Below are 24,442 nucleotides of genomic sequence, written 5' to 3'. Positions count from 1 at the left end.
ACGTGCTTCCAACCCTTGAGAACGCCAAGGGTCAAAGGCAGTGTATAGCACTACCATAGACGTTGAAAGCGGTATCCTAATCAGCCTCCACCATGTGAGTAGTCGTCTAGCTACCGAGCTCAGAACTCGTATCCGGTTCATGGGTACTCGGTGGTCGTGAGGCAGCTATGTATTCGTGAAAAATACCGAGCCAAGCGTTTAGTCCTCCGTTGTTTCTGCTGGCCACGATACAACATGGGTTTCCTTGGTACAGCGTTCTGTGGTCGTTCTGGGCGCCCTGTGCCTACCTCGGAGATTGTCGCATATACAAATTCCCTAGTTCTAGCGCGCCATGGCATTGGAAATGCGGGTGAATAGAGCGAGAGGTGTGCCTTTTCCTTGTTGATCATGTCAGAACTGAGAGTTTGGCGGCTCAGAGTCCGAGTCACCTCCTGAGCGCGTTCCCATGTCACTTCGCCGATATGTTCTCGGTTCCGCACAGCCGCGCGAAGGCACTCCTGTAAACGAAAGCATAGACAGCTTTAAAGCCCCCATTTGATGACCTCGTGTCACAATCCCCTTTTCATGAGCGGAAATGGTAATTTTACGGATGTAATGCGCGTTGCCTACCTTCTCAAATTCCGACCATGATGCCAACGCTGCAGGGAGGCATGTACAGGGAATCAGAAGTATCGCTTGTGATTGGAATCTGTCATGTCAACCACTGCGAACTCTCCGGTATTCGTCGGGCAGCATTCGGCGGCGTATTGACCATGAGAACTCGAGTTCGCATGGGCTTTTGTTCATCTCTCGGTTCATGCATGCATAAGAGTGCCAATGCCTGCTGAGGAGGGAGCAGGTTCCATTCGCCCAATATTTCCCCTCCTGCAACTACCCGTGTTCATCTCCATTCGCAGGCGCAATGGGCTTGGTCTTCTTCTATCGACTCGCTTCTTTGGGTGAGTATCATCTGTTCTACACAAGTTGTCCGAGTCATCTCACCTGCTCATCGACCGGTATTGCACTTCTTCAGCATTGGCGACGATAACAGCAGTAATCGTGCTTGGCCTTTGCGTCAGCTCGACGACCGCGTTCCACAAGCTACTCTCGGGTCCTGGGCTCGCAGGAATCACTACAACACTCACTTATGCTAACCTCGGCATTGCGGCAGGGGCCATGGTCATCATCTCGTTGCCTGCTATGTGCGTATACCTTGTGTGTACACGTTAGGTGGCGAAGCCCTTAGCTCCAGCGATCCAGGTTGTTCGTGGATTTCATCAATGACGGCCGCATCGGTCTACCCATCCTGATTGAAATCCCATGGTTGTGTGAGTTTGTCTGCTGCATTTTCGCCGGAACCCCAGTTAAGCAAGCCCTCCTTCATCTAGGTGTGCTGTGGATCATGTTCATCGCCACCGGATTGTCCACCAGGCATTTCACCAACGGTCCAGGGAAGCTGCCACATGGAGTGACCTGCGGCGACGTTCCGACCGACGAGTTCAAAACGCTCTGTCATGAGTGGGACCCTATTCAGATTATTTCATACATAACGGCTGGTCTTCGTGAGTGTACCCTTTCTCAGAGATCCCCAAATTGCCCGTCATTATCTTGCTAAACATTTGTTGTTGACGCAGTGTTTCTGTACACGATCACCCTACTTGGCGTCTCAACATTTAGAGCCTACGGTGGAAAGTCGATGTGGGGCACCAGCGTCAAGAATAGCGAGCTATGAACGCAGTCTCGATCTGCAATCGCGACTATCAGCAGTGTATTATACCCGGAGAGGCGTTCGAGTAGTTCCTATCTATTGAATGTTCAAAAGGCTACGTTAGCAAGGGAACGATTTTGGGAGTGAAAAACTATTTGCCTGTTCAGTGCTCTGCAACAAGATATGAACGGTTCTAGGGTCCCTGTGACGGCCCAGCCTGTCAGCTATAAGCTTCAGTTTACGATGGTGGAAGCCTGAGGGTATGTACCGACTCCGGCTCGGTCCGGCTCCGGTGCTGCGGTGTCCAAAGAAGCGCTCGATGTCCCGAGAGCGTGGGCGCTCCGATCGCTTCAACACTTCCGGTCCTCTGACTCTGTTCTCAACCATACATACACCACTCCACAGTAAGTCAACCATTGTGTGTTGTGATCTAATGTCTATGTGTTCGTATAGATTGATCTGTGTAAGTGCTGCTTGTACGAGTCTGGGACACGTTTTGAGGCTTGACTAGCTGTCGGGCGCCTCTCTTCCCACCAGGTTCCGAGCGGATTATAAAAGCATCGGAAACTCACATACCCGCCTACTCACCAACATTTTCGGCCCAGCAAAATCACTATGCGATATACGATATGACATGTAGCTCGGTGGACAGGACGAACAACTGTCCAGCACGGAGTTGGCAGGCCGCCAGATCCTGCCAAGATCACCATGGCTCGGATATCGTCCTCCGAGGATTTTAAAGAACGGGGACCCTATTAGTACGCAGTCAGAACTCCTCCCTTTCTTTGTACCGGTTCCTCCGCTTGTCCCTCCTCCCGTACACCTTCTCGGCATGTCTACGAGGACCAGCTCCGTCACTGCCGCGTCCGCGGCGACGACCGTGGATTCAATACACCCGATCAACAACCCGTATGGCTACGTTCCGACTGAGTGGATTTGCATCTTGTTCATAGTCCTCTTCGGTGTCTCCACAAGTAAGATTTCGCGCATCGCACGCTCTGCTTCGAGAGACAGCGCTGACCGCCAGTCGCCAGTCATCCACCTGGTGCAGGCGATCCGCTCGCGCCTCTGGTGGCTGCTCATCACGGCGTGTCTCGCAGGCATCGGAGAGATTCTCGGTTGGAGCGCACGACTGTGGTCAAACCAGAACGTGTCCAACATCGAGCCGTATATTATGCAGTGGGTCATAACTCGCTCCTCCTCTCCGTCCGCCTTCGGAGTCCCGCTGACATATCCGCGCCTGCATGTGTGCGTGCTCAGGATTACGACGACGATCATCGCGCCAACACCCCTTATCGCGGCCAACTTCGTGATCCTTGGGCAGATCATCCGCCGCATGGGCCAGAGGTACAGCCGGATAACGGCCAAGTGGTGTGCGTATGCCTTCTCTCTTGTGCCTCAGACGAGGCTAACTTTTCTCACAGACACCATCATCTTCTGCACATTTGTGGGTGACCACGCTGGATGCATCCCCGGTCTCTTGGGCTGACAGCCCGGTCCCACAGGATCTCGTGGCCCTGATAGTGCAAGCCGTAGGTGGCGCAGGGGCAGCAGGGGCGGTACAGAAGGGCAACGATCCGACCCCCGTCAGTCCAAGACCCTTCTTCCTATGGGGGGTTCCATCTCAATCGCTCGCTGTCTCCTAACTTACAGGGAGGCCACATCATGCTAGCCGGTGTCTCCTTCCAGATGGGTACGTCCCCTCTCCACTCCCGTCCGTGCACAAGCACATGGTCTGACCGGGAGCACTGGATACAGTGTCGCTCGTGTTCTACGTCCTCCTAGCTTCCGAGTTCATTTTCCGCTACGCGTACGACCACCCGTTTGCGCGCTATGGGCAGTCCACGGTCGCACGGCGCAAGACGGATCCCGAGACGAAGCAGATGATCTTCGGCTTGGTTCTCGAGGCCGTATTTCTGTTCATCCGGTCAGTAGACACGCTGGCGTTCTGCCCCAGTGTCCAGTGACGACTACTGACGGGGTAACCGCAGGTCCATCTACCGAGTGGTCGTGCGTACTACCATTCCAGCATGCATGTCGCACCACACTTGCATCGTACTGAGCTAGCCTTTTTATCTCAGGAACTCTCCGACGGCTGGAAGGGTAAGATCATCAGGACACAATGGTACTTCAGTACGTTGGACCACCCCCTAGCACTACAATTGTCACTCAATGCCGACCATGAATTGTGGTGCAGACGTCTTCGACGCTGCGATGATCGTCCTCGCCATGTACACCCTGAACCTCTTCCACCCCGGCCGTCTCCTCGGCAAGGCCGACGCGTGGGCCAGCAAGGACGGCGAGCCGAAGAGAACGCGATGAAGGGCTTCTCGCAAGATTCTGCTTGACGGACGGGCATCGCACCGATGTGGCCTCAATCGCGCGCTTGCAAGGGACCGCTCCTCCAACTATACTAATGTTCTATAGAGCTGTACCCATCTTCCACGAGTAATGGAAACCATCACATTCGTTTACTCAAGCGGTGCGGGGCCAGAGGAGCGAGCCAAGGTTTACAGTATATTTGCGTACACTGGTGCCATCCGGCACTCTGCGACTTTCGCGCAGGTCCAGCGAAGTCCCTTCACGTTCAGAGGTACTGCGTTTCGCGGACGTGAAGGCCGCAGCGTATTGGACGACTAGAAGGTACGATAGCTTTTGACGTGCAATGAAGAGACACGGTGGCGGCACACGAGAGATCATTCAAAATGATCCGTATTCTCAGGAGCATAGAACAGGTGCAACAGCGAGGTCTCTGCCCATTGAAGAGAGGTGCGCGGGGTATAACCTGTCTCCTTTGAGCGTCGTAGATAACATACGTCCGCCCTGCCCTCGATGGGGCGAGGATGTTCAACTCGTGCACAGGAATGCCGCTCCCGGTTGCCCCGGACAGTAGCGGCCAAAACTCCCCCGGGGACGTGGCATCATGTGGCCAGACGCGTCCCTTCGTACGCTCGAGACCTCAGCTGCGCATCCCTGTTCCGTTTAGAGCCTAAACAACGACGAACGCCACGCAACGACAACATGGAACGCTAACACAAAAGCGACACAATGCCGACACGGACACAAAGAGAGGCACAAACACGAACCAGAACAAGACTAAGTCCAAGTATTGTTGAGTTCCCGAAGGCCAGTTCCATCTTGATGTCTTGGCAAGCGGTTGTAGTCGCGTTAGCAGTCACAGTGGTGTTGAGTTTCTTGAGAGATCGCCTAGGTACCGAGAAGAGTCGCCACAGCAGCGCCGCACTAGGAACAAGACACAAGCGAAGGCAAAGCCGAAGACCACTCAAACGAAACACGCTTTCGAACAGAATAGCAACGAATGGGCGTCCAGAGCAGAGCGGCAGAGGCGAACCAGCATCTTCAGAAGAGAGTGGCGTCAAGTGAGGGTGTGGTTAGAAGATGTCAAGCAGGGTGACTCACGTTGAATTCCAGCCGACGAGGTGCCTGAGATGAGGGCTGTCTTATGGGATGAGTGGCGGGTTGTGAAGAGCATATATGTTCGAGATGGGGTTTATATATGCCTTCGGGCGCGCAGGCTGGCATGCCACTGGGCGGGGGCTTCCTGACTAAAATGGCAAGAGGCTTTCCTTTCTCGATTCAATTGGTTGAGCGGCACCGAGGCCTCGCAAGCAGTTTTGAGACCGCAGCGTATAGACCATGGGCCGTGGCACCGTAGTTGGGAACCTACGGCCCCTGTTGTCCACAACGATGTGGCAACTTGAAAGCTGGGGATGTGTAGGTCTGTATAAATGTCGAATTCAACGAGGCAGCCGTACCGCGTTGTTAGACGCATCAGAAAGGAATCTATCTCCCACGAGCGGTCCACCCATGGGCGCCTAGTCACATTTTCGTAGCTTCGGTCCTCTGCGGGGCCGTGTCAGCGAGCGGACCTCGACGTCGACCTCATTCTCCTGCTCGTCCTCTTGTCTCCCTGCTCCTCGTATCCTACTCGATTTATGTCTGGAGCCCTCCTTCCGCACGCGCTCTTGGACCTTACACTCTCCCGGGCCTCTGCACGTTTGGAAACGCTCGCCTACCAGTCCCTTCGCCGCAATGCCTCCATCCAAGGCAAACGATACGCTCACCAGAGCGTGTCTTTCACTGAAATGGCATCGAGCGATTACCTACCGCTAGAGAAAGACGGTCGTTCTTTCTACTCCCGGTATGTCGCGCAGCGCTGTGCTCGTGTGCAGCAACTCACGTTAGCTCCCTCCAGGCGGCAGATCTCTCGCCAAAAGCTCTCCCCGTTGGAGTACGCTGGGCTCTTCCCATACACACAAGACAAAGCAGTGACAGAACTGGAGAAGCGTATAGCAGAGCTGAAAGAGGCACCGGTGACCGAGGTACGCACCTACCGTGTCCTGCTGTTTTTCGCCAGCGTAACCTTGTCGTGTCAATACTGCAGGCGCCAGAAGCCGCAGAGATGGCACCGACATACTCCGATGAGGAACTCGTTTCTATGTACGAGGATCTGCTTGCCGTCCCGTTGCAGACCCAAGGACAGGTCGTAGACTTGGAAGCACAAAAGCGAGCGGATGAAGCTATCGTTCGCCGCACCGTCCACTCGCTGTATGCGCTAGAAGATCCAAGCGCCATCGCGATAGACTTGAAGTCTCAGTACAAGGCAGCGATATCCAAGCTGATCGAGATGGTTGAGGCGTTGGAGCCCCTCCGCGACCCCTCAGGTGCACTCCCCGTGGAAGTCTCTCTGCTCTCGGACGAGCAATGGGTCTCTCTGGTCCGTGTTTGTGTGGAGGGGCACGATGGAGCAGCTGCCGAGACAGTCGTCGGTCTCATGAAGGTGCGTTGTGCCAAACTTCTGTGGGTGCGCTTTGTTCACGCTTTGGTAGCGTTCTGGCTCGAACGTGCCGGATATTGCTTTGGAGACAGTCATGTCAGTCTACGCTTCCGCAGGAGACGTCCCCAGCGCGGAACGCTTCCTCGCCACCTTTGCTGGCCCCTCACCTCCCCCCGCTCTTCGCAACCTCCACATCAAAGCGCACCTCCGCGCCCTCGCACCGCGTACCTTCCCCACCCAGGCCCTGTCCCTCATCCATGACTACGAATCGCGCAACCTCCCCGCTCCCCAGCGCACCTACACACGCCTCATCTCCAGCCTCCTCTCGCTCCGTTCCTCCGTGGGCGAGGCGCAGGCCTGGGACCTCTTCGCACACATGCGCTACGTCGCGCACCCGACCCCCGACGCATTCCTCTACACGCTCATGATCTCCGCGTGCGCCTCGCGCGTCATCGCACCCCAGCCCGCCCGCGCCCTGGACCTCTTTACCGAGATGACGGTCGACAAGCGCATCCCGCCCACCGCAGCCGCGTATACCGCCGCGATCTACGCGTGCGCGCGTTCGGGGGAGAAGCTGTACGTGGGCGAGGCGTTCCGCCTCGCGAAGGAGATGCTGGACGGGCACCGCGACGCGTACGGGAACCCCGCGTTCCGCCCTGACCGCAAGACGTTCTGCGCGCTGCTGGAGGGCGCGAAGCGCACCGGGGACCTTGCGAAGGTGCGGTGGATACTTGCGGAGATCGTCGCGGAATGCTTGCGCGAGGGCGGGAGGGGAGGGGTGGCAGTGGACGAGGAGATCCTGACGCATGTGTTCCATGCGTATGCGGCGTACAGGCCGCCGTTCAAGCGTTCTGATGTCGTTCTGGTTGAGCGGAACGGGGACAAACCGACGGAGGCGGTAGATGGGGGAGCAACTGTGTCTCTAGAGGCCGAGGCACGAAGCGCAGAGGCTGCTCCTACGGAGTCCGAGGGTGCGCCCGCACCGCAGGAGGGCGAAGCTACGTCGACAGCAACTGCGAACGTGTCTTCACAGGAGGGAGAGGCCGCTCCAGAGCATCCACAATCGCCCGTGGAGACGGAAACAACCCACTTCTCGACCCTTCTCCCGCAGAGCCACGCCGAGGTCCTCGGCGAAGCGCAGGCGCTCTTCGCTCGCGTCCTCCGCTATGTGGTTACTCCCTTCCGCCAGGCTTCTGACGACGCGGAACACACCTCAGAAGCGGAAGACGCGATAGCGCACGCGTTCCAGCACGTCCGCCCGACCCCGCGCCTCCTCAACGCGTACCTCTCCGTACACTACGCGCACGCGCTCTTCGACGCAGGCCCGCACCTCTACCGCACCGTCTTCTCCGAGCTCGGGGTGCAGCGGAACGCATGGACGTACATCGAGGCACTGGAGCGCGCGGGCCGCGCGAGGCGCGAGGAGCGCAAGCAGGCGCTGCAGTTCGCGCGGGAGGCTTGGGCGGGGTGGGCCCCGGTAGAGGAGGCGTGGTGGCGCAGGGAAGGGGCCAACGAGGCGCGGGTTGACGCGAGACTAGTGGAGAGGGCATACGTGGCGATGATTCGCGTGCTCTCCCTGTGAGTGCATCCCTTCTCCTTCCCCTTCTCCTGGTGTCTCCTCGTATGCTGACGTTGCTGTGCGCGCGCAGGACGGGCTACCACCGCGAGGCGGTCCGCCTTGTCAGGCAATTCGTCGACCGGTACCCCCCTAGCCAGGTCAGCAAGCCGAACCCGAAACACGCCCTCCGCTCGACGCGCATCCTCCTCACCGCCCCCCGTCCGGTCGTGCGCATGCTGTCTTCCACGGAAGTGCCCGACGATACAGTGCCCCCGTCGCTGTCGTTCTTTGAGCTGGAGGTGCTGCACCACCGGCTCGTCGCGGTCGGCGATCGGGAGAGTATCGGGTACATTAAGTATGTGTGCATGTCGTACCAAGGCGCGTTGAAAAGAAGGAAGGATGCGGCGCTACGTGCGAAACCAGTCACGGATCCAGAAGAGCAAGGGGATGAGTAGAATGCCGATGGGAGGAAGGATACAGAGTGACGGTTCGGGGTGCTGTGGTATGTCTTACGTTATATCTTACGAGATAATAACATGTCACGCTAGGATCCCACTACGGGCAGGTTAATACGACATCGGTGCTTATTCTCTACTAATCACAAACGGGTGTCGCAATCCACAGGGCGATTGTAGTCGTACGCAGCTCTGGCCGTCTCAGTGTCGATGTTGGCTGACAGATAGTGTGGCTGACCTGCGGCTGACGATACAGGGCAGACATGACCGCATCGTGTCCTTCAAGAAGTGGCTGACCAGAGCTGACAGTCCTGCATACATACGAGTGTCTGTTTCGAGAATCCCCTTGACCCTTTTCTCTGGACAATACAGCACTGGTTGCTGCGCCCGGCTGGTTGATTATTCTTACCCTTCGCTCACTTTCATTCTCAGAACACTTGGCCAACGCGCCAAGAAACCCCATTCCTTCATATGACCATTCGCTTTCTCTCCGCGTTCCTTTCCTGCTCGACGCTGGTATCTTGCATCCTTGCCTCGTCCGCGAACCTGCAACGCCGCGACGGGTTCATTCCAAGCGGTCCGAAGTTCGTCGTCTATTCAGCCTCCGCGGTCGACGAGGGCGTTCTTCCACCCCTCTACGAGATACAGGGATTCAATGTTCTGTGGGTCATCGCGTCCCCATCGCGGTTTCCCAACTAACAGGCTCGCCTTCCAGGAACCTGGCATTCCTGCAATGCGATGGCCCATACGGTCAAGCAAAGAGATGGGCTGATCTTCCAATCGATCAGCGCCAGCAACTCAAGGCCCAGTACAACGCCGCGGGTGTCTCCCTCGTTGTTGCGGCGTTCGGAGCCAACGACCTTCCGACGACCAACGGGCTGGACCCGACCACCATTGCGGGCACCATGGCGCAGTTCGTGCTGGACAACAACTTGGACGGCGTTGACGTCGACTACGAGGAGTTGGAGCTCATGCGCTCCCAGGCCGGTGTCGGCGAGACGTGGGTGTCGACGTTCACCCAGGCGTTGAGGGCGCGGCTTCCACAGGGGCAGTTCATCATTTCGCATGCACGTGCGTCATCCCGTCTCGTTGAAAGAGACGTAATGACTTAATGAGGGCACTTTGTTTCTCATTAATGGCAGCTGTCGCACCCTGGTTCGAGCCCTATCTCTGTCCGGGCGGGTGCTATCTTACAGTTCATCAGAACGTCGGTGATCTCATCGACTGGGTAAGCCTTGACATTCCCGATTGCCGCTTTTTTTTTTTTACTTCCTGACGCTTGCTCTAGTATAACATCCAGTTCTACAACCGTTCGTCCGTTCAATGACATTCATCGTGCCCCATGCTTACGGCCCCAAGCAGAGTCTCCTGATCCTGGCTACGAGAATTGCGACACCCTTCTGTATAACGCCGGGGGCTCATCAGTCTTCGAAATATTGGGCCATGGTGTCGACCAGAGCAAGATTGTCATCGGCAAACCTGCGAGTACGCAGGACATGACTAATGGCGGATACATGGATCCTGCTGCTCTCGGCACTTGCGTCGCACAAGCAGTTGGTCAGGGCTGGAATGCCGGCGTTATGACGTATCAGGTGCGATTCCGTCCGGGTAGAACACCTTGATGAGGTTTGCTGAAATATATCATAGTTCCCTCATGCCGATACGGCTTGGCTTTCTGCAGTGAAGGGCAGTTCGTTCAATCAGTAGACAATCTGGAGTAGGTTTGTCAGATGTGGCAAGCGGGCTCCTAGCTTGCTCTAGAACCCCTACCCACGTCGATGTAGTCAGTTGGACTCCAGGTACTCGTTCGTGGATATATACCAAATCGAGCACCCCGTGGTATGGTGCTGGTGCAGTCTGTCGCCTTCCATCTCCCAAGCGACTTCCGCAGTAATATGCTCGCAAAATGTGACTGACACGACCCATTGAAACGACGTTAGCTCACCTGTCGCTCGCTGGCTGATTCGGAGTCAGTCCCACGTTGTCTATCGCCGAGGACCGTGTGCTGACTTTCTCTCGAAAACTCAGTGCAATTGGTGCAAAGACAGGGCAGATCTCCCTTGCCTATATTCATGCTTCTGGGCACCTCGAGGCCCTTCCTCCGAAGGCAATTGCACTGATTTGCTGGTGGTGGGTCCCTCATCAAGCAGGTTCGAAATCGTTGGTATCCTATACGATTTTCAATTTTCCACAGGATCAGCTTGCGAAGCGCTTCGAGTTCCACTTCGACTCCCCTTATCATGAGGAAACGGCGGACATCTTTCATTGGGGACCATGGCTCCTAGCCTTGTGACCGCGATCGCAGAAGACGTAACAATAACAGCTAAACCCGTTGTTTTGGCAGCGTGGGAGTAGAACCCAGCCTTCCATGACAGCATTTCGCCAAAGAGTAATACTTTCCACGGATGGATTTTTGCATCGAGGACCATTGAAAATTCGCCTCGACATTGGTTTGCCCATCCGCGTCTTCGAATCTCCTTCGTATCGCTTACTTGGGTGGAGAAGGAAGGTGTGGAGGTTGCAGTTTCACTGAAGACGGTTTTCCACGTCTCAAAAAAGCACCGGAATTCCGATGGCCGACAAGGTTCACAAGCTATGCAGTACACTCTTATATCCAGCTTTCGTCGTAGCGTCATGCGCCAAGAACGTAACTCTATCATGAGGTGGCCTTCACATGACGGTAGAACACCCTTTGCGCTCGTCCTCTTCCCACCTCCCCCGTCTTTGCTTTCGATGTCGACTCCAGCTTGTTCAAACGCTGAGTGCACTATAACCCACGCCCCCGTCGACAATACGCTTGGAGCCTGGCTGCTAGGGGCCTTCTTTGCTTTGATGTGAGTTGTATTGTCTAAATGTAGTGTCTAGTACTGACATGTTGCATACAGCCTCAGCGGGTTTCTCTTTCTTCAAGCGTACCTCTACTTTCGACTGTACCCTGATGATCGCCGACTCCTCAGGATCTGGGTATGACCGTACTCGGCCTACCCGAAAGCTACGCTAATTCGCAAACTGGACCTGCGCAGGTGCTCATAATGCTGTGCGTCGGACATGACGTCTTCGGATTGGCATTATAATTATTAAAACGCAAAACGTTGCATAGTGTTTTCGAGACGTTCACCACAGTCATGGTGATGCACACCACGTACGCCTTGTTCTGTTTGTACATTCGTGTACTCGCCTCTCTAACGAAAGTCGTCAACAGCTACTATTATGCCATCACTAAGTACTGGGACGCTGGCGCTTTCGATATCCTACCTCCCGTCTGGTGAGCATGCAGGCGCACAAGTTTTCGTTCTTTTCTTCTGACATTACATCCAGGTCTGTCAGCGTAAGCACCACAAACCTTCCGATCTTTCCCACCTGACCTCCATTGAGTACGTTTACAGCTTCTACCAGGAGTGGGTGTGAGTAGCGTGAAGTCCGAGACTCACGTTCCCTGCGAACTCTGACTGGCGGGATTAGTCCATAACTGGCCTAGTTTCCCAAGTGTATGAGACGGCCCTCCTTGTCGGGAAGGCTTACGTGCCATAGCTAATATCATCCTGCCCTAGCTTTTTCGCTCGTAGAGTGTGGATCCCTAAGTACCATCATGAGACGGAGTATACGTCGCTCACCCGTTGGTAGTCTCTTCAAAACTTCGCCCAGTCGTAGCAATTGCAGTGAGTCCGCTGATACACTCCCACCGACCGGCAGCTTTGGGTGTATGACGAGGGTCCGTACAGATGGTCTTGATTCTAGGATACTGCGGTAAGCATCACATACTATGAGCATCCTGCCCGAGAAACTCATCATTAATGATGATGAGGCTGCTTCGTTGGTGAGGGCTCTGAGCACAACTCGCAAACTCGAGTCATTCTCAAGTATTTCTCCTATGCCTCACAGCGATGTCCGTCAAACTGTCCGTGCTGCAGCCGTCAACGAGACAAGCTACCTTACCCGCTCTAACGCTTACTGACAGATTCCAAGCACCGAGCGTGTCAAGTCTATATGGCTCAGCGGTGCGTCTTGCCCCTCGCTTTCGTGATGTGTCAATGACACAAGATCTCCGTGGTAGTGGATCATATCAGTCGCATCTGCTGTTCAGATGGTGGCAGACATGATGATCACAAGCACGCTAATTTACCTACTCCGCCGACATCGAACTGGCTTCCGTCGGTGAGTCCCGCCAATAGAACCCGAAGCCATGTGAGAGATGCCTGATGCGCAACTCCAGGTCCAACTCAATATTGGACACTTTGATAGCCTACGTGCTTAGCACAGGTGAGTACGATTAAGCGTTGTGGGTATGAGCATTGCGCCAGACTGGACCATATTGCTGCAGGCCTGATTACGTGGTGCGCATTACGACTTCCACTTCTGTCCAATCCGCAAATTGAACTATCTATAATTCCCCCATATAGCTTCTTCCACATCATTAATGTAATCTGCGTACGTAGACTCGCACAGACCTGGAAGTAACCCATAGCTGACCGCGTTTTATCTGCAGTCGGCTGCGTGGTCGAAAACGTTTATTTGGGCGACAACCTCTTGTATCCTGCTGAAACGTGAGTCGTCCCTTGAAATTGAATAAAACATTACCGCTAATGAGTCTACGATGCGGCCGAGACCAGTCTACGCGAATACATTCTTGGTGGCGTAACTATTGATCCATCGGATCCTCTCCAGGCATTCTGATCTAAATGTCGTCAGCCTCAACATCCGAAAGTCTCTTGGCACTCTCGGGGACACGGAAGAGCATACCAGCCGCTATCCACAATTTCAAAGGCCAGATTGTCGAGAGCACAATAGAGCTATGTCTCCGGTGGGTCTTCATATGCTTACTCCTGCCCAGAATTTAGTTGTATCTGACCTGACGCCCATCTGGTCATGCAATCGCTGATCGTCAGTCAGCATCCCCCATTGAGCCAAACATCCTCCATATCGACACGTCAAGTAGAGACGGAGATGAAGAACATTGGAACCCGAAGCTTTCTGAGCATGTGCTTCCGGGTGATGCGATATGACAGACTCGGACCAGCATACCTGCAGATGTATGTACGAGATGGCGTGACGTGCTGAGTAACGACCTACAGATGATATGCCCTGCGTCTACCACCAAGGAATTGGATAAAATTTCCTATCACATACCTTCGCAGCGTTCGCCCAGGCTTTAGGCAGAGGCTGACTCTTGAGCTACGACGCTCCGAGTCAGACCATCAACTTCAGCCTTCGTATAAGCGCCTTCATAACGGTATGGGTACAATCAACAACAAAGGGAAGGAGGCGCTTTTTTGCAGGTCGACCTCGGAGACTTGAGCACGATTCCGCCCGCGGTTGAGTTCTTCATGAGGCGCGTATTATCAGCCTATGGTCCTGGTGGGCACTGACATTGTCCCCCCAGCCAAGAACACCGCGTGCTCTTCAATAGCGCCGGAGTTATGTACCCTCCCGTCGAACAGGTCAAAAAGGACGGTTTCGACCTGCAGTTCGGAACCAACGTGATCGGTGCGTCTTCTCGCACTCAGCTCTTTTGTCCCATCTCATCTGCGCTGTTGGGCAAGCCACTTCCTGCTCACGAAGTTCCTCCTCCTGCGCCTCATCGAGACAGCCAAGTCTTCGACGGACGGGAAGGCGCGTGTAATGAACACGTCTTCCATGGGCCACACCTTCGTTGCCGGAATCGACGTTGACATGATCCGAGACGGACCCAAGCGCCTAAATGCAGGCACGACGAAGGAGCTCGACTCGCTGAGCAAGTTCGTAAGTGATCTCGTCGGCGTTCCCTCAGGCAAGCATCCGTATGTGCTTCCTCAGATACTCATGTGTGCTCTATAGTGCGCATATCTACAGGGGAATGTCGTGTTCGCGCACGAGTTTCACCGACGTTATGCGGACCAAGGGATCGTTTCTGTCTCGCTGCATCCAGGTAATCTCCAGACGGACCTGCAAAGGCACATCCCCAAGTTCGAGGCTATCCTTACGGTAAGCTGTCCGGAGAAGTGAATTTCGGTGAAGATGTACTCATCGCATCCATTGCAGAAGAATCTGCTATATCCGGCACTAATGGGGGCGCTCACCGAACTGCATGCGGGCACGACGCCGGAGGGTACGGATCTGGGTGGCAAGGTGTGCTTCTCGGTGCAGTGCTGTTTCATTGAAGCACCTGATCCCGTGGGCTAGTGTTGGAGAGGCGAGAAAGAAACATACATTGAAGAAACCGGCCGTACTAAGCTGTGGGAGTTCCTTGAGGACGCCACTCCGAGCTTTTAGTGATGCCGCATCGTGAGGTGGGCATGTTCTTAGCTGCTGGAGTTACCACGACCGTATCTAAGGGATCTCTCTGTGCATCTACTTTAAGATTGCAGTTGCGGTGTTTGATGCTACTTTCCATTGTCTCATGTTCTCTTCTCGCTATCCGCATGCAGATGCGTCGCTCCTTGGTATGCGTCGGAAGATCGCAGAAGCAACTCCATTGTTTCAGTACATAGCCAGACATAACTCGGTCGCTCCGTGTCGCCTACATACCCAACATAAAAGGACGTATAGCGTGAGGAGTTTCATTGTGCGGAAAGGGTCTCCAACATACTGAGAACCTTCGCAATGTCGCCCTTGATACTTGCTCCAGGATCGTATTGCCACTCCATCTGCGCCTTTGCATCCTTTTCGAAGTCACTGAGCAGCTCAGGCGGGTACCTACCGGCCGCGCTGTCTTCGACGCTGATATTCTCCCAGCCAGCTCGCCTCAGCTGGTAAAGCTCCCCAGTACACTCTGATCCTTGCTGCACGGTCTGCGAGAACGGTCTGCGGACATCGTCGTAGATCTTGAGCGCTTCGGACACGTTTGCCAATGCAACAGAGGAATGTGCGAGAATGTTGGCAAGCACGAAACCGTCCTCGATTGCTTGTCCAAGGCCGGCGCCTTGGAATGGAACCATGGCGTGCGCCTGAAACCGTGATCACTGAAATGAGGAAGCTGGCATGAACATGGCAAGCTATTCACGCACGGCATCGCCAATGAGCGCAGATCTTCCTTTGATGTACGTAGTAAGTTTGGGTACTGTGTGCAACGCCCAGCACAAAGGCTCCCTCATCGACTGCAGTGTATGAATAAGCTCAATGCCAGCATACAGACGCGCACACTGGCATGGAGGCGTACCTTGATCAGGGCCACACCATTGGGAATGAATCCCTCGCATAACTTGGCGACTTTCTCGGAGGTAGTTGTCTCTACCCAAGGTCCGTCATACACTGTACCCGATCCAAGTGTGTACACACTAGAAACGACGTTCACAAGTTCTCCGCCGGACACTGGATACAACACAATATGCTACAAAATTCGTGAGCCATCCGATATCATAGACACATACAACGTATGAGGCGAACCCTGTCCTTTCCACACAGCTATGAATGAAAACGTGGAGGGTCAGTAACACGTTGCGGACCCACAGAAGAGCCATCCACGTACAATCTGGGGTGTAGACGCAAATTGCCTGAGCTCCTCGGAGAGGTCGCTTGCTGGTACCAAACCACGGTATGTAACATGACCGGACCAGATCGGCTCCACCATGGCGCGGAAACGCGACGCCTCTTCGATCCGACCGTGCCTTTCCGATTCATCGGACAGGTTGGCGAACATCGTGCGGCGCACGGAGGAACGAATGCCGTCGCTACCAATAACGATGTCACAGGTTGCTGTCGTCCCATCCTTGAAGTTCATAACGATGGGCTCAGTGGGGGAGGTCGGCTCGGAGTAAGACGTGAGGCGCTTTGAGAAGTGAATCCTATCGGTAGCGTCGAGCTTCTCTGCTAGGATCCGCTGGAGCATGGATCTATGGAACATGTGCACTGATACCCCACTGTCAGACAATGGCCTGTCTATGTGGTCGGCACGTACGCTGATGGAACCTCACAATGTCGATCACTTTCGCTTCGTCTCCCTTCCGAAACAACAGATCGCTTCCTGCGTGATTCTCATTAGTATTATTCGCACGCACATTGATCGACGGCAGCAAACCAGCACGGTCCACTGCACCCGTGACCTTGACTAGCTCTTCCTCCAACCCGAGCTCTTGCATGATCGTCCAGATACGGGGGGACAACGCGACGCCGGCCCCAACCTCCGTAAGCTTGGCTGCAGATTCATATATGTCGAATCGTACGTCCGACGCATACTTCTTGAGGCACAGACCGAGGACTAGACCACCCATTCCGCCGCCACTGCCAGGAGTGATCAGCTAGGAATCGTACAACGAGTAAAGCGCAGGCTTACATGATGGCAACACGAAACTTTGACGCAGAATTGACAGAAGACATCCTGTGTCTGATCTGGACAACAGGAGAGACACTCGTGTTCGTTGCTCAAACGCAAGTCGAGAGTGCCTTATATAACGGACCCGGAATGTAAACTTCAAGCTCAAGAACCACTGGCAGGGAAGGTGTTTCAGATGGACGTTTTATCGAGACTTCTGACACTCCAGAGCTCTTTGCGGAGACGTGGTTGACTGTTGCGGTACTGTGTGATCCTTTAGTATGGTAGTTGGTTACCAATATCCCCACTTGTGGGCCTTCTGGATATCTGTTCAGATTGCTTCTATGACTAATATGGCTATCGGCGCAGATAGGACATCTGTGGGGCCGCAGCGGAGCGGAGGGATGTTTGCTGGCCAAATCTAGAAGTGTTCGAGTCAGTCTCATTGGAATGTACTGAGTTCGAACTATGCAACAGGAAAGAACAAGGCACGCAGTAGCGCACCGGATTTTCTGCGCTCGGAGGGCGCACTTGACCATCCAGCCCTATTTTCAATCTCCTAGTCATGGCCAGGACCGCCCAGAGGGCCATCCTCTATACAGCCTCGAATAAGTACATGCTAATCGAGAAGGAGGTAGCGCGCGGGCGTTGCGCAGTCAGAGGCGCCGGTATCGGAATGTACCGGCCAGTGTTGGTACTGTGGCGCCGACCTCTCACAGGATGAAGTCCATCCATATGCGACGCTCATCGAGACCTGGGGCTTCACTATCCTCTACGCTGTTGGCAACACATCCTTCGGACTCTCCAGCCTCTGCTCCTTGATCTCTCCGGTCACATCAACAACCTCGGCCAATCTCTCCTGCACCCTCTTCACCAGCGTCTCAAAGCTCTCGACCATCTCGATCCCATATCTGTCGCACACGATCTCCACGTTCCCCTTCCGAAAGTACCCGTCCGGGCAGCAGACGACGAGCTTCTTGCCCTCGGCCGCCCGCGCGTCCGCGAACAGCCCGAGCTCGAGCAGCGTGATCGGGCTCGTCGTCTTCGGGTCGAAGTTCATCGCGATCACGTCCGCGCGCTCCTGGCAGTCCAGCTCCCAGTCGACCTGCTCCTTGAACAGCGGGTTGCTCTTCCGCTGCTCCCAATTCGGGTCCCAGTCGTCTCGCCGCGGGTTGAAGATCGTGCACTCGATGTGCGAGAGCTGGTGGATCATATCCGCCTGCCAGGGCACGGCTTTGCCTTGCTCGATGGAGCCGGCGAGGAAGACGGATCGGCCGCGGAGCTTCTCGATGGGCGCTGGAGCAACATAGACGAGGGCATCGCCTAGGGAGAAGGGTACAGGGCTCCCGTAGGTAGGCTTCGGGCGTGAGGTGCTGATGCATGGACAGGCGCGCCTGACTAAAGGCTCGAGCAGCGCACGAACTTCCGAGAAGGGCTTCACTATCTTCTTCGCCAGAGATCTGAAAAGGCGAGGCTGGAGCTTTCGTGATGCGTCAAACATTCCGGACCTTCCAGACTTGGCATATTGGGCGTTGGGAGACATTTTTGTCGGGTGGGTGGGTCTTGAACGTACGGGAGGGAACTGGATTCGAAGGTGAGTGGAGTTCAACTTCCCGGCTGATAATCCGGACTGTTGGCGCCTGGTCCGTTGTGGCGAGTGAAACGAACGCACCATACAATTAGTGGTTTGACTGTTGTTGCGACGCGTAACGAATGGTGGAATGGAGCGGGTTGAGGCACCGCTGTACGCATGCAGGCTGAGATAGCGCGGCCTCCGCGTGAGAAGTCCCATGACTCTTAAAGCTTAAGGTTCACTTGTTCATATTCCGACTGCGCAATCTCAGGTACACCATCGCTATACTCAGATTCTCACCCTAGACGGTGTACTCGATTGGAGTGCATCCGTTTGTGGGTACTTAAATATGAGGAATCGGTCAGACGGAGCACTTTCGCGGCGTGCGCGCGGTTACCCCATCTTCGCGATTGATGTCGGGACCCAAGCAACATAGCAGCGCTGACGCAGAATAAGATGTATTTGCTCTCCGGGCCACTACTACTGCTACTATGTCGACCGCAGACAGATTGAACAGGGTCTACCAACGTGCTAGGTAGTCACTGAGCGAAACTTACCTTCAACATCAGGTTACACTCGTTGTCATCATTGAACTCGTCGATACGCAAGGACCTTCGATGGCGTTGCCCACGATTGAGGCCATTCCTAGGTGTCACAGGACACAATTTCCCCAGCTAAGTCGTTATGGTGAGATATCTCATCATCACTATAGTAGCACTGACGAACCATATGGGCGTCGTTCGAGCGCTGTTGTAGAATGCATGAATGTATGCAGGTATGGGAAGCGGTTCTCATAACATCCCACGCTGGAGCTGCCCTCAAGACGCCTCGACGTTTGCACACTGTCACAACCGATCACTCCATCCTGGATGAGAAGCCCTTAGGTAGAGAAGGACGGGCAATTTGTGCCCGAGTACGGCTGATCGCTTGATCAGTTCTCGGCAGAGGCGAATAATGAGGTGACGGTGTTCACCGCCGAACACTGCCAGCCTCCGACGTCTCCGAGCGTATATGAACCCTTGCGTGCGTCATGGATCCTGTCTTCCCTCAGAACCCCCATGTTCTCTTCCTTCTCTCCACGCCCCATTTAGGTGCGCCGGCGACTCGCATCAGCTCACTATGATGTTGGGTCGCTGGTCGTACGCTGCGTTGCGAGGGAAGGTCGCGAGCTGGGATATGTCAACTAGCAGCGATACTTGGTATGTCTTTCCACACATAATGCAGAGTCAGCCACTGATGGCCGTGGCGCATAGACTGCTGCTTCAGTACTGTGGGGCGACTCCCGCCTCAGAGAATTAAGCTTCTTACTAAATGGCTGGTTCGCGACCACGTACGTTCGCGTGTATCCGTTGTCCGATCCCTGCTCACTGCGTCCCGGTAACAGTACGTTATATGCGAAAAGGCATCAGCCGCCCCGTCGATAGTAAGCCCACCTAGTGGCAATCGACGTTCGCGGCGCGTCCCACTCGGGCTTATCCTCGTCCTGCCGTAAAATACCGTGGCTGTGGATAAAGGGGAGCCAACGCCTGTCCGGTGCAGTCGTCTGTCAGGGATGGGCGACTCGGACTGTGCGGAGTGGACGCGTCGCACCGCAAGGCTGAGCCTCCGAATGGTGAGTGCGATGGGGAGAAACTGGGTCTTATGCCAAGAAGCTAACGGACATTGGCTGGACAGCGCTCGCCAGTATCTTCCAACGCTGTGGACAGCAGGACAGGTGCGTGTCCCTGTACATCTGACTCTTTGACGTGTATACGTTGCTCGTAGGTACGTCCAGCTTCTAAGCCATAGCAGGCATGTTCACATCTGGATCTACACACTATGCATTGAATGGTCGGAAACGTCGATTCTACGCACTTGTAGTCTTGTAGTGGTTTTATCGTCGATAATATCTATCTGAAACTCAGGACGTGCGGACTGTCGAGCACATCACGAGAAAGCTGGTCATCGGAGTCAACAAGACATTCGTTCTGAGCAAAGACGATCGTGAAATGGAAGAAACATTATGTGATGCAGCAAAAAGGTACAATGAATCCCTTGCGGAGTGGCTTCTGCTCACGCGAAGATTGCCCCCTTTCACAACTGCTCCTCGTGAAACAAAAACAACGCTGTCGTGCAGAAGATCGGGCGATATAGTCCCAAATACGGCCTTTTTCACACATCACACTCACCCGAGCCCTCTTTGGCGTCGGTGAAACTTTAGAGAGGTGACCCGAATATCAGCGCGCCGATGGTGCCCATCGATCATCGCCAGCCTCCATCCCCTAGCGTATATAAACCACCCTCCGCGCCCATCCACTCTTTCCTCAGAACCCCCATGTTCACTTCCCTCTCTCCTCTCTAGGTGCGCTGATCACCCACATCGGTGCACTTCGATGTCGGGTCACTGGTCGTACGCTTGGACGTGAGGGCTGATTGTTCTGGGATGCTTCTCCAACGCTTGTCCGCTCTGTTTCTCATGAAGAGCACGGGCATCACGGGTACCTCCGTACGACGATGTATGTCATCACGTCCCTTTTTTTTCTGTTCCTCGCGCTCAGCTATTTCTCCTCAGCCATCATCGGAGGTACTCCCCCTGTACGGCACTTCCCCTAAACACGTACGTGCTATCACTTACCTTGGCTCTGCCCACCTGACAACGCCATATCCACAATAGCATGGTGCATACAAGGTGTCAGCCGCCCCGTCGATAGTAAGCCCACCTGGTGGCGGTCGACGTTCGCGTCGTGTTCTACTCAGGCTCGTTTCCCTTCCTTGCCGCGAAACACCACGCTAAAGGGAAGCGGTGAACGAGTCAACGCCTGTCCGGAAAAGTCACCTGTCAGGGACGGGTGACTCGGATTGTGCGGAGTAGGGCATGGCGCATTGCAAGGCTGAGCCTTCAACTGGTCAGTCTCTGTGTATCGCAGCATGCGTCTTGGCTGGAACGCTGACTGAAGGTTCTTGGGCAGCGCGCACCGGGATCTGCCAATGCAGCTGAATGAACTGTCTGGTGCGCCTTCACATCACCTCATGCTCGCTGACACTTGTGGATGTTTAGAGTAGGCGTAGTCAGGCTGCAGAATATGAGGTGAGTGCGGAGATTATCAGTACACGATAGTACAATCATTGTTCATCGCTCGTACCAAGTAGTAGACTAGTTTATCCCAAGAAAGAGGTTTTCACTGCTCCGGTGTACGCATCGTGTGAGCTCAGGAGAGCTGAATGTCCGCCCAATGAGTCTGTAGGACCTGTGTTGAACGTCTTGAACGTCGGAGGCGGAGTCCATCACTTAGCTGCAAACAGAAGTGGAAGCCTGTCCGCTTTCGGTTCATGGACGGCTCCCACACGAAGGGCATTGGCATTTCTCTGTCCTGGCTCGGGTCCGGGACATTCGCCAATGCCCGTCGTGTCCCCGTCGTGCCATGAGGGAGGGGAATCGATGTCCGCTTTCGGTAACAACAGCGCTTGGGACCTTTGATTTCGCTTATCGCAGTGTGCACTGACAATCTACCGACGTCCCCCAACGATCCCTTTCATTGCTCATTGAACCGCTTGTGGTAGTCATGACACGGTCGAGGGAAACCTTAGTATTCGACTACGTGTCTGCTGTAAGCGCTCTCAAGCTGTATCCGTGATAAACTCCCAGGCCGTTATGTAGTGTTTGTACTTAGCTGTGACATTTGTGCGGCTCTGATAAGGCTTCACCATCTCTGTCGTGGCAGATGCAAACTTGGACATCTCCGGCCTGTTTGTTCACATCTCTATCAGAACGTTGCCTAACCAGTGCGTCATACTTCGCTGTACAGTGACTACCGTGCAAGCCGTGCCACTTGCATTACAATAGGTCTGCTCTTCGGGCTCTATCATCTCTTCCGGCATCCGCGACTTCATCTCGTCCAAGGCTCTTCTGGCCAACAATCCTCTCCTCTCAATGCTCCTCAAAACCATGTCGTAACGCCAAACATCAGACACGAACTTCTATTCTCGATGAGATCACCTGTCGAGCAAAATATGACCATCTTCCGTCTGTGACGGTATTCGCAGCGGCGCATGCCCATCTATCAATATGTATCAATGACCACTGAACTGCCCACAGAACATCGATGTTCATCACAGTGAAGCCCGCCTGGGGCAACTGGATATACACAGTCCTCTCCTTGTATCCGATTCAATGCGACGTCCAGCGACTATTTAACTATCAACACTTGACAGCCCGAGTTCCTGGTCACCATTCACTCTCTCATCGCGCAGGTCGCGCTGCCTTCTCCACAGAGGGAAACCTAGGCGAAATGACTTCCGAAGAGCTCACTATGTAAGTCTTGCAGATATCACACCAATTGTATCGACAATGACACTGGGTTCCCCAACTTATAGTCTGCAGTCGAATTACATCATCCGCATCGCCTCTGCTGTAGCACTCGGTAAGTACTTCCCATTTTATACATTGGGGGAGATGCTCAGGTGATCACGATAGGGTTCTCTTCATGTGTCACCTTTCCAACATCTTGACTTGTCTGGTGAGTCCATTACGTATCCCTTATCCACAACTACTATCTCATAGCTCTTCATTATGAATCATAGCTTGCCGAAGTACTAGGCTTTCTTCTCTTTGCGGGGGCCACCTGCTCATAGCGCATCTCCACATTCCATCTACAGAGGCGTAAGCATCACGACAACGAACATGTGCGTGTCACAAGCCTCTCACCTTCTCTTTCATATCGCTGATGCGCTCGTACCAGCGTCGCGAGCTCAACGAGTCTACTCAAGGGCTTTGCAGGATGTATAGACTTAAGCCTTGCCCTTCGCCAAACTCCTGCCGGAGGGCGCTCCAGTTACAGCTTACAATTGACGCGCAGTTACACGACTGCGTGGCTGCATACTCACAGAGCTTGGCGATGGTTACGCAGCCTGCTACGTAGCCAGTTGCGTGAAATCGTAAACGTTCTCATCTTTTCGGCCCAGTTATAATCTTCTAGAACATGAATACTCCGGCTGTCTGAACTATTGATGACTCTTCCCATCGCTACTTCACATTCGGCGAACGGTTTCAGGTAAAGGGCGGGCTTGCAGGTGAAGCCACGGAATTTATTGAACAGGTATTACAATTTGATAAGGTTCGAGTTACACATCATTCATACACGTAAGTTCGACAGTAGTGACTACGAATCGTCAGAAGATGCTATGTTACAGAGACCGACAATCCGCCAGTCCGTTCGTGATATCATGAAAGTTTTCGGGACTAGGTAGTCATCATGGGGTACCGGCACGAATTTACAACTCGACCTTCGACGTCTCCTGGTGCTTCTCCGCCGACTCATACGCACCCGACTTGGCGCCCTCCTTGGCACCGTCGGCGCCGCCGCTCAATATCTCGAGGATCATACCAAGCTTGTCCTCGGCGACCTCGACGCCCGAATCGAAGTACGACTTCACCTTACGCCACAGCGAGCTCGCGTGCCACTCGGCCTGGTACCACCGGATGCGGACCTCCTGCAGGAGCTTATCACGCGACGCCGGACGGATGGACGCCTCGGGCACGCCATTCTCGCGCAGGTATGCGCGCAGGCGTGCGTCGGGCCACGTCAAGTAATCCGCGGTCTTGGAAGACGCATCGTTGTATTTCTCCTGCATGAGCTTGATCAGGTCGTCGCGCGTCTTCTGGGCGTCCGAGCGGAGGTAGCCGTGGTCGATGAGCCACTGGCGCATGTCCGAGTCCTTCCAGGCGGTGAGCAACTTCAGTAGTTTGGATGCATCCGTCACCGGTGCTCTACCACCCGAAGGATGCATCCATAAGTTTCAGATGCATCCAACGTTGACGCGCGCATGAACGGTCAGCACACACGGATGCATCCGAAGGAGATGTCAGATGCACCCGAAGTTCCGGTAAATGCCGTACATGATACGATTTCAGTACGATTTCAGTACGAATACAGACGCAGTATCAATGACGCAGTATCAAAAACGTAAGGAAGGAGATGGAGGGAACAAATGACCGGAATCGCAGGACATATCAGGCAATGCACAAGGGCGTAGCACAGGGCGTAACGACATTGTATCGCATACAAAGAGTAGATCAGAAAGGAAAGATAGCAAAGTCAGCGCTATATCCAAAGATTCGAAGACATAGACCCACGAACCGTTTGCGATGAAGCATTTACATGCAGT

General features: G+C 54.4%; 8 protein-coding genes across 8 annotated transcripts; 5 read left to right on the top strand and 3 right to left on the bottom strand.

The window, feature by feature from the left end:
- The first annotated feature begins 875 nt into the window (after positions 1 to 875).
- On the top strand, positions 876 to 1,735 carry DICSQDRAFT_157341 (uncharacterized protein). Its single transcript, XM_007369703.1, has 5 exons — positions 876 to 938; positions 1,013 to 1,181; positions 1,240 to 1,307; positions 1,368 to 1,541; positions 1,614 to 1,735. Exons 1-5 carry the CDS (start codon positions 902 to 904, stop codon positions 1,709 to 1,711), a joined length of 546 nt encoding a protein of 181 aa, XP_007369765.1. The 5' UTR covers positions 876 to 901; the 3' UTR covers positions 1,712 to 1,735.
- A 393-nt stretch (positions 1,736 to 2,128) lies between these two features.
- DICSQDRAFT_157340 (RTA1-domain-containing protein) lies at positions 2,129 to 4,190 on the top strand. The gene is made up of 11 exons (XM_007369702.1): positions 2,129 to 2,150; positions 2,225 to 2,661; positions 2,722 to 2,866; positions 2,948 to 3,060; positions 3,112 to 3,134; positions 3,193 to 3,273; positions 3,341 to 3,380; positions 3,446 to 3,614; positions 3,679 to 3,697; positions 3,769 to 3,820; positions 3,885 to 4,190. The coding sequence occupies exons 2-11, from the start codon at positions 2,520 to 2,522 to the stop codon at positions 4,007 to 4,009; spliced, it is 909 nt and encodes a 302-aa protein (XP_007369764.1). The 5' UTR covers positions 2,129 to 2,150; positions 2,225 to 2,519; the 3' UTR covers positions 4,010 to 4,190.
- Positions 4,191 to 5,643: 1,453 nt separating this feature from the next.
- Positions 5,644 to 8,498, top strand: DICSQDRAFT_173905 (uncharacterized protein; the record flags this gene model as incomplete). The annotated part of the gene is made up of 5 exons (XM_007369701.1): positions 5,644 to 5,849; positions 5,904 to 6,030; positions 6,093 to 6,488; positions 6,538 to 8,063; positions 8,135 to 8,498. 5 exons carry the CDS (start codon positions 5,644 to 5,646, stop codon positions 8,496 to 8,498), a joined length of 2,619 nt encoding a protein of 872 aa, XP_007369763.1.
- A 471-nt stretch (positions 8,499 to 8,969) lies between these two features.
- Positions 8,970 to 10,205, top strand: DICSQDRAFT_149758 (chitinase; the record flags this gene model as incomplete). The annotated part of the gene is made up of 6 exons (XM_007369700.1): positions 8,970 to 9,160; positions 9,214 to 9,569; positions 9,641 to 9,726; positions 9,787 to 9,808; positions 9,861 to 10,090; positions 10,146 to 10,205. 6 exons carry the CDS (start codon positions 8,970 to 8,972, stop codon positions 10,203 to 10,205), a joined length of 945 nt encoding a protein of 314 aa, XP_007369762.1.
- A 3,686-nt stretch (positions 10,206 to 13,891) lies between these two features.
- Positions 13,892 to 14,763, top strand: DICSQDRAFT_69441 (uncharacterized protein; the record flags this gene model as incomplete). Its single annotated transcript, XM_007369699.1, has 5 exons — positions 13,892 to 13,986; positions 14,039 to 14,237; positions 14,328 to 14,459; positions 14,517 to 14,603; positions 14,638 to 14,763. Coding segments are annotated over 5 exons (639 nt in total), but the record flags the coding sequence as incomplete, so codon positions are not given.
- A 162-nt stretch (positions 14,764 to 14,925) lies between these two features.
- Positions 14,926 to 16,901, bottom strand: DICSQDRAFT_111652 (FAD/NAD(P)-binding domain-containing protein). Its single transcript, XM_007369698.1, has 8 exons — positions 16,747 to 16,901; positions 16,492 to 16,687; positions 16,372 to 16,437; positions 15,943 to 16,322; positions 15,861 to 15,878; positions 15,634 to 15,804; positions 15,482 to 15,571; positions 14,926 to 15,421 (listed from the first exon to the last, which is right to left on the bottom strand). The coding sequence occupies exons 2-8, from the start codon at positions 16,682 to 16,684 to the stop codon at positions 15,035 to 15,037; spliced, it is 1,305 nt and encodes a 434-aa protein (XP_007369760.1). The 5' UTR covers positions 16,685 to 16,687; positions 16,747 to 16,901; the 3' UTR covers positions 14,926 to 15,034.
- Positions 16,902 to 17,569: 668 nt separating this feature from the next.
- Positions 17,570 to 17,998, bottom strand: DICSQDRAFT_22450 (uncharacterized protein; the record flags this gene model as incomplete). The annotated part of the gene is made up of 1 exon (XM_007369697.1): positions 17,570 to 17,998. A coding segment is annotated over one exon (429 nt), but the record flags the coding sequence as incomplete, so codon positions are not given.
- Positions 17,999 to 23,548: 5,550 nt separating this feature from the next.
- DICSQDRAFT_129452 (uncharacterized protein) lies at positions 23,549 to 23,983 on the bottom strand (the record flags this gene model as incomplete). The annotated part of the gene is made up of 1 exon (XM_007369696.1): positions 23,549 to 23,983. The coding sequence occupies one exon, from the start codon at positions 23,981 to 23,983 to the stop codon at positions 23,549 to 23,551; it is 435 nt and encodes a 144-aa protein (XP_007369758.1).
- Positions 23,984 to 24,442: the final 459 nt, after the last annotated feature.

The sequence above is a fragment of the Dichomitus squalens genome (genome assembly GCF_000275845.1).
Source record: "Dichomitus squalens LYAD-421 SS1 unplaced genomic scaffold DICSQscaffold_54, whole genome shotgun sequence".
Lineage (NCBI taxonomy): Eukaryota > Fungi > Basidiomycota > Agaricomycetes > Polyporales > Polyporaceae > Dichomitus > Dichomitus squalens.
The sequence above is the reverse complement of the archived record's forward strand: the minus strand, read 5'-3'. Positions and strand labels throughout refer to the sequence as shown.

Excerpts from the sequence above, each read along its gene's own strand:
- DICSQDRAFT_111652 (XM_007369698.1), bottom strand. The coding sequence starts at position 16,684 with ATGGGTGGTCTAGTCCTCGGTCTGTGCCTCAAGAAGTATGCGTCGGAC. Across the intron at positions 16,323-16,371 it reads CATTGTGAGGTTCCATCAGC|TGCACATGTTCCATAGATCC; the intron begins GTACGTGCCGAC and ends GTGGGGTATCAG. Across the intron at positions 15,422-15,481 it reads CTGCGCTCATTGGCGATGCC|GCGCACGCCATGGTTCCATT; the intron begins GTGCGTGAATAG and ends TCACGGTTTCAG.
- DICSQDRAFT_157340 (XM_007369702.1), top strand. The coding sequence starts at position 2,520 with ATGTCTACGAGGACCAGCTCCGTCACTGCCGCGTCCGCGGCGACGACC. Across the intron at positions 3,274-3,340 it reads AGGGCAACGATCCGACCCCC|GGAGGCCACATCATGCTAGC; the intron begins GTCAGTCCAAGA and ends CCTAACTTACAG. Across the intron at positions 3,381-3,445 it reads CGGTGTCTCCTTCCAGATGG|TGTCGCTCGTGTTCTACGTC; the intron begins GTACGTCCCCTC and ends CACTGGATACAG.
- DICSQDRAFT_157341 (XM_007369703.1), top strand. The coding sequence starts at position 902 with ATGGGCTTGGTCTTCTTCTATCGACTCGCTTCTTTGG. Across the intron at positions 1,182-1,239 it reads ATCATCTCGTTGCCTGCTAT|GTTGTTCGTGGATTTCATCA; the intron begins GTGCGTATACCT and ends CCAGCGATCCAG. Across the intron at positions 1,542-1,613 it reads ATACATAACGGCTGGTCTTC|TGTTTCTGTACACGATCACC; the intron begins GTGAGTGTACCC and ends TTGTTGACGCAG.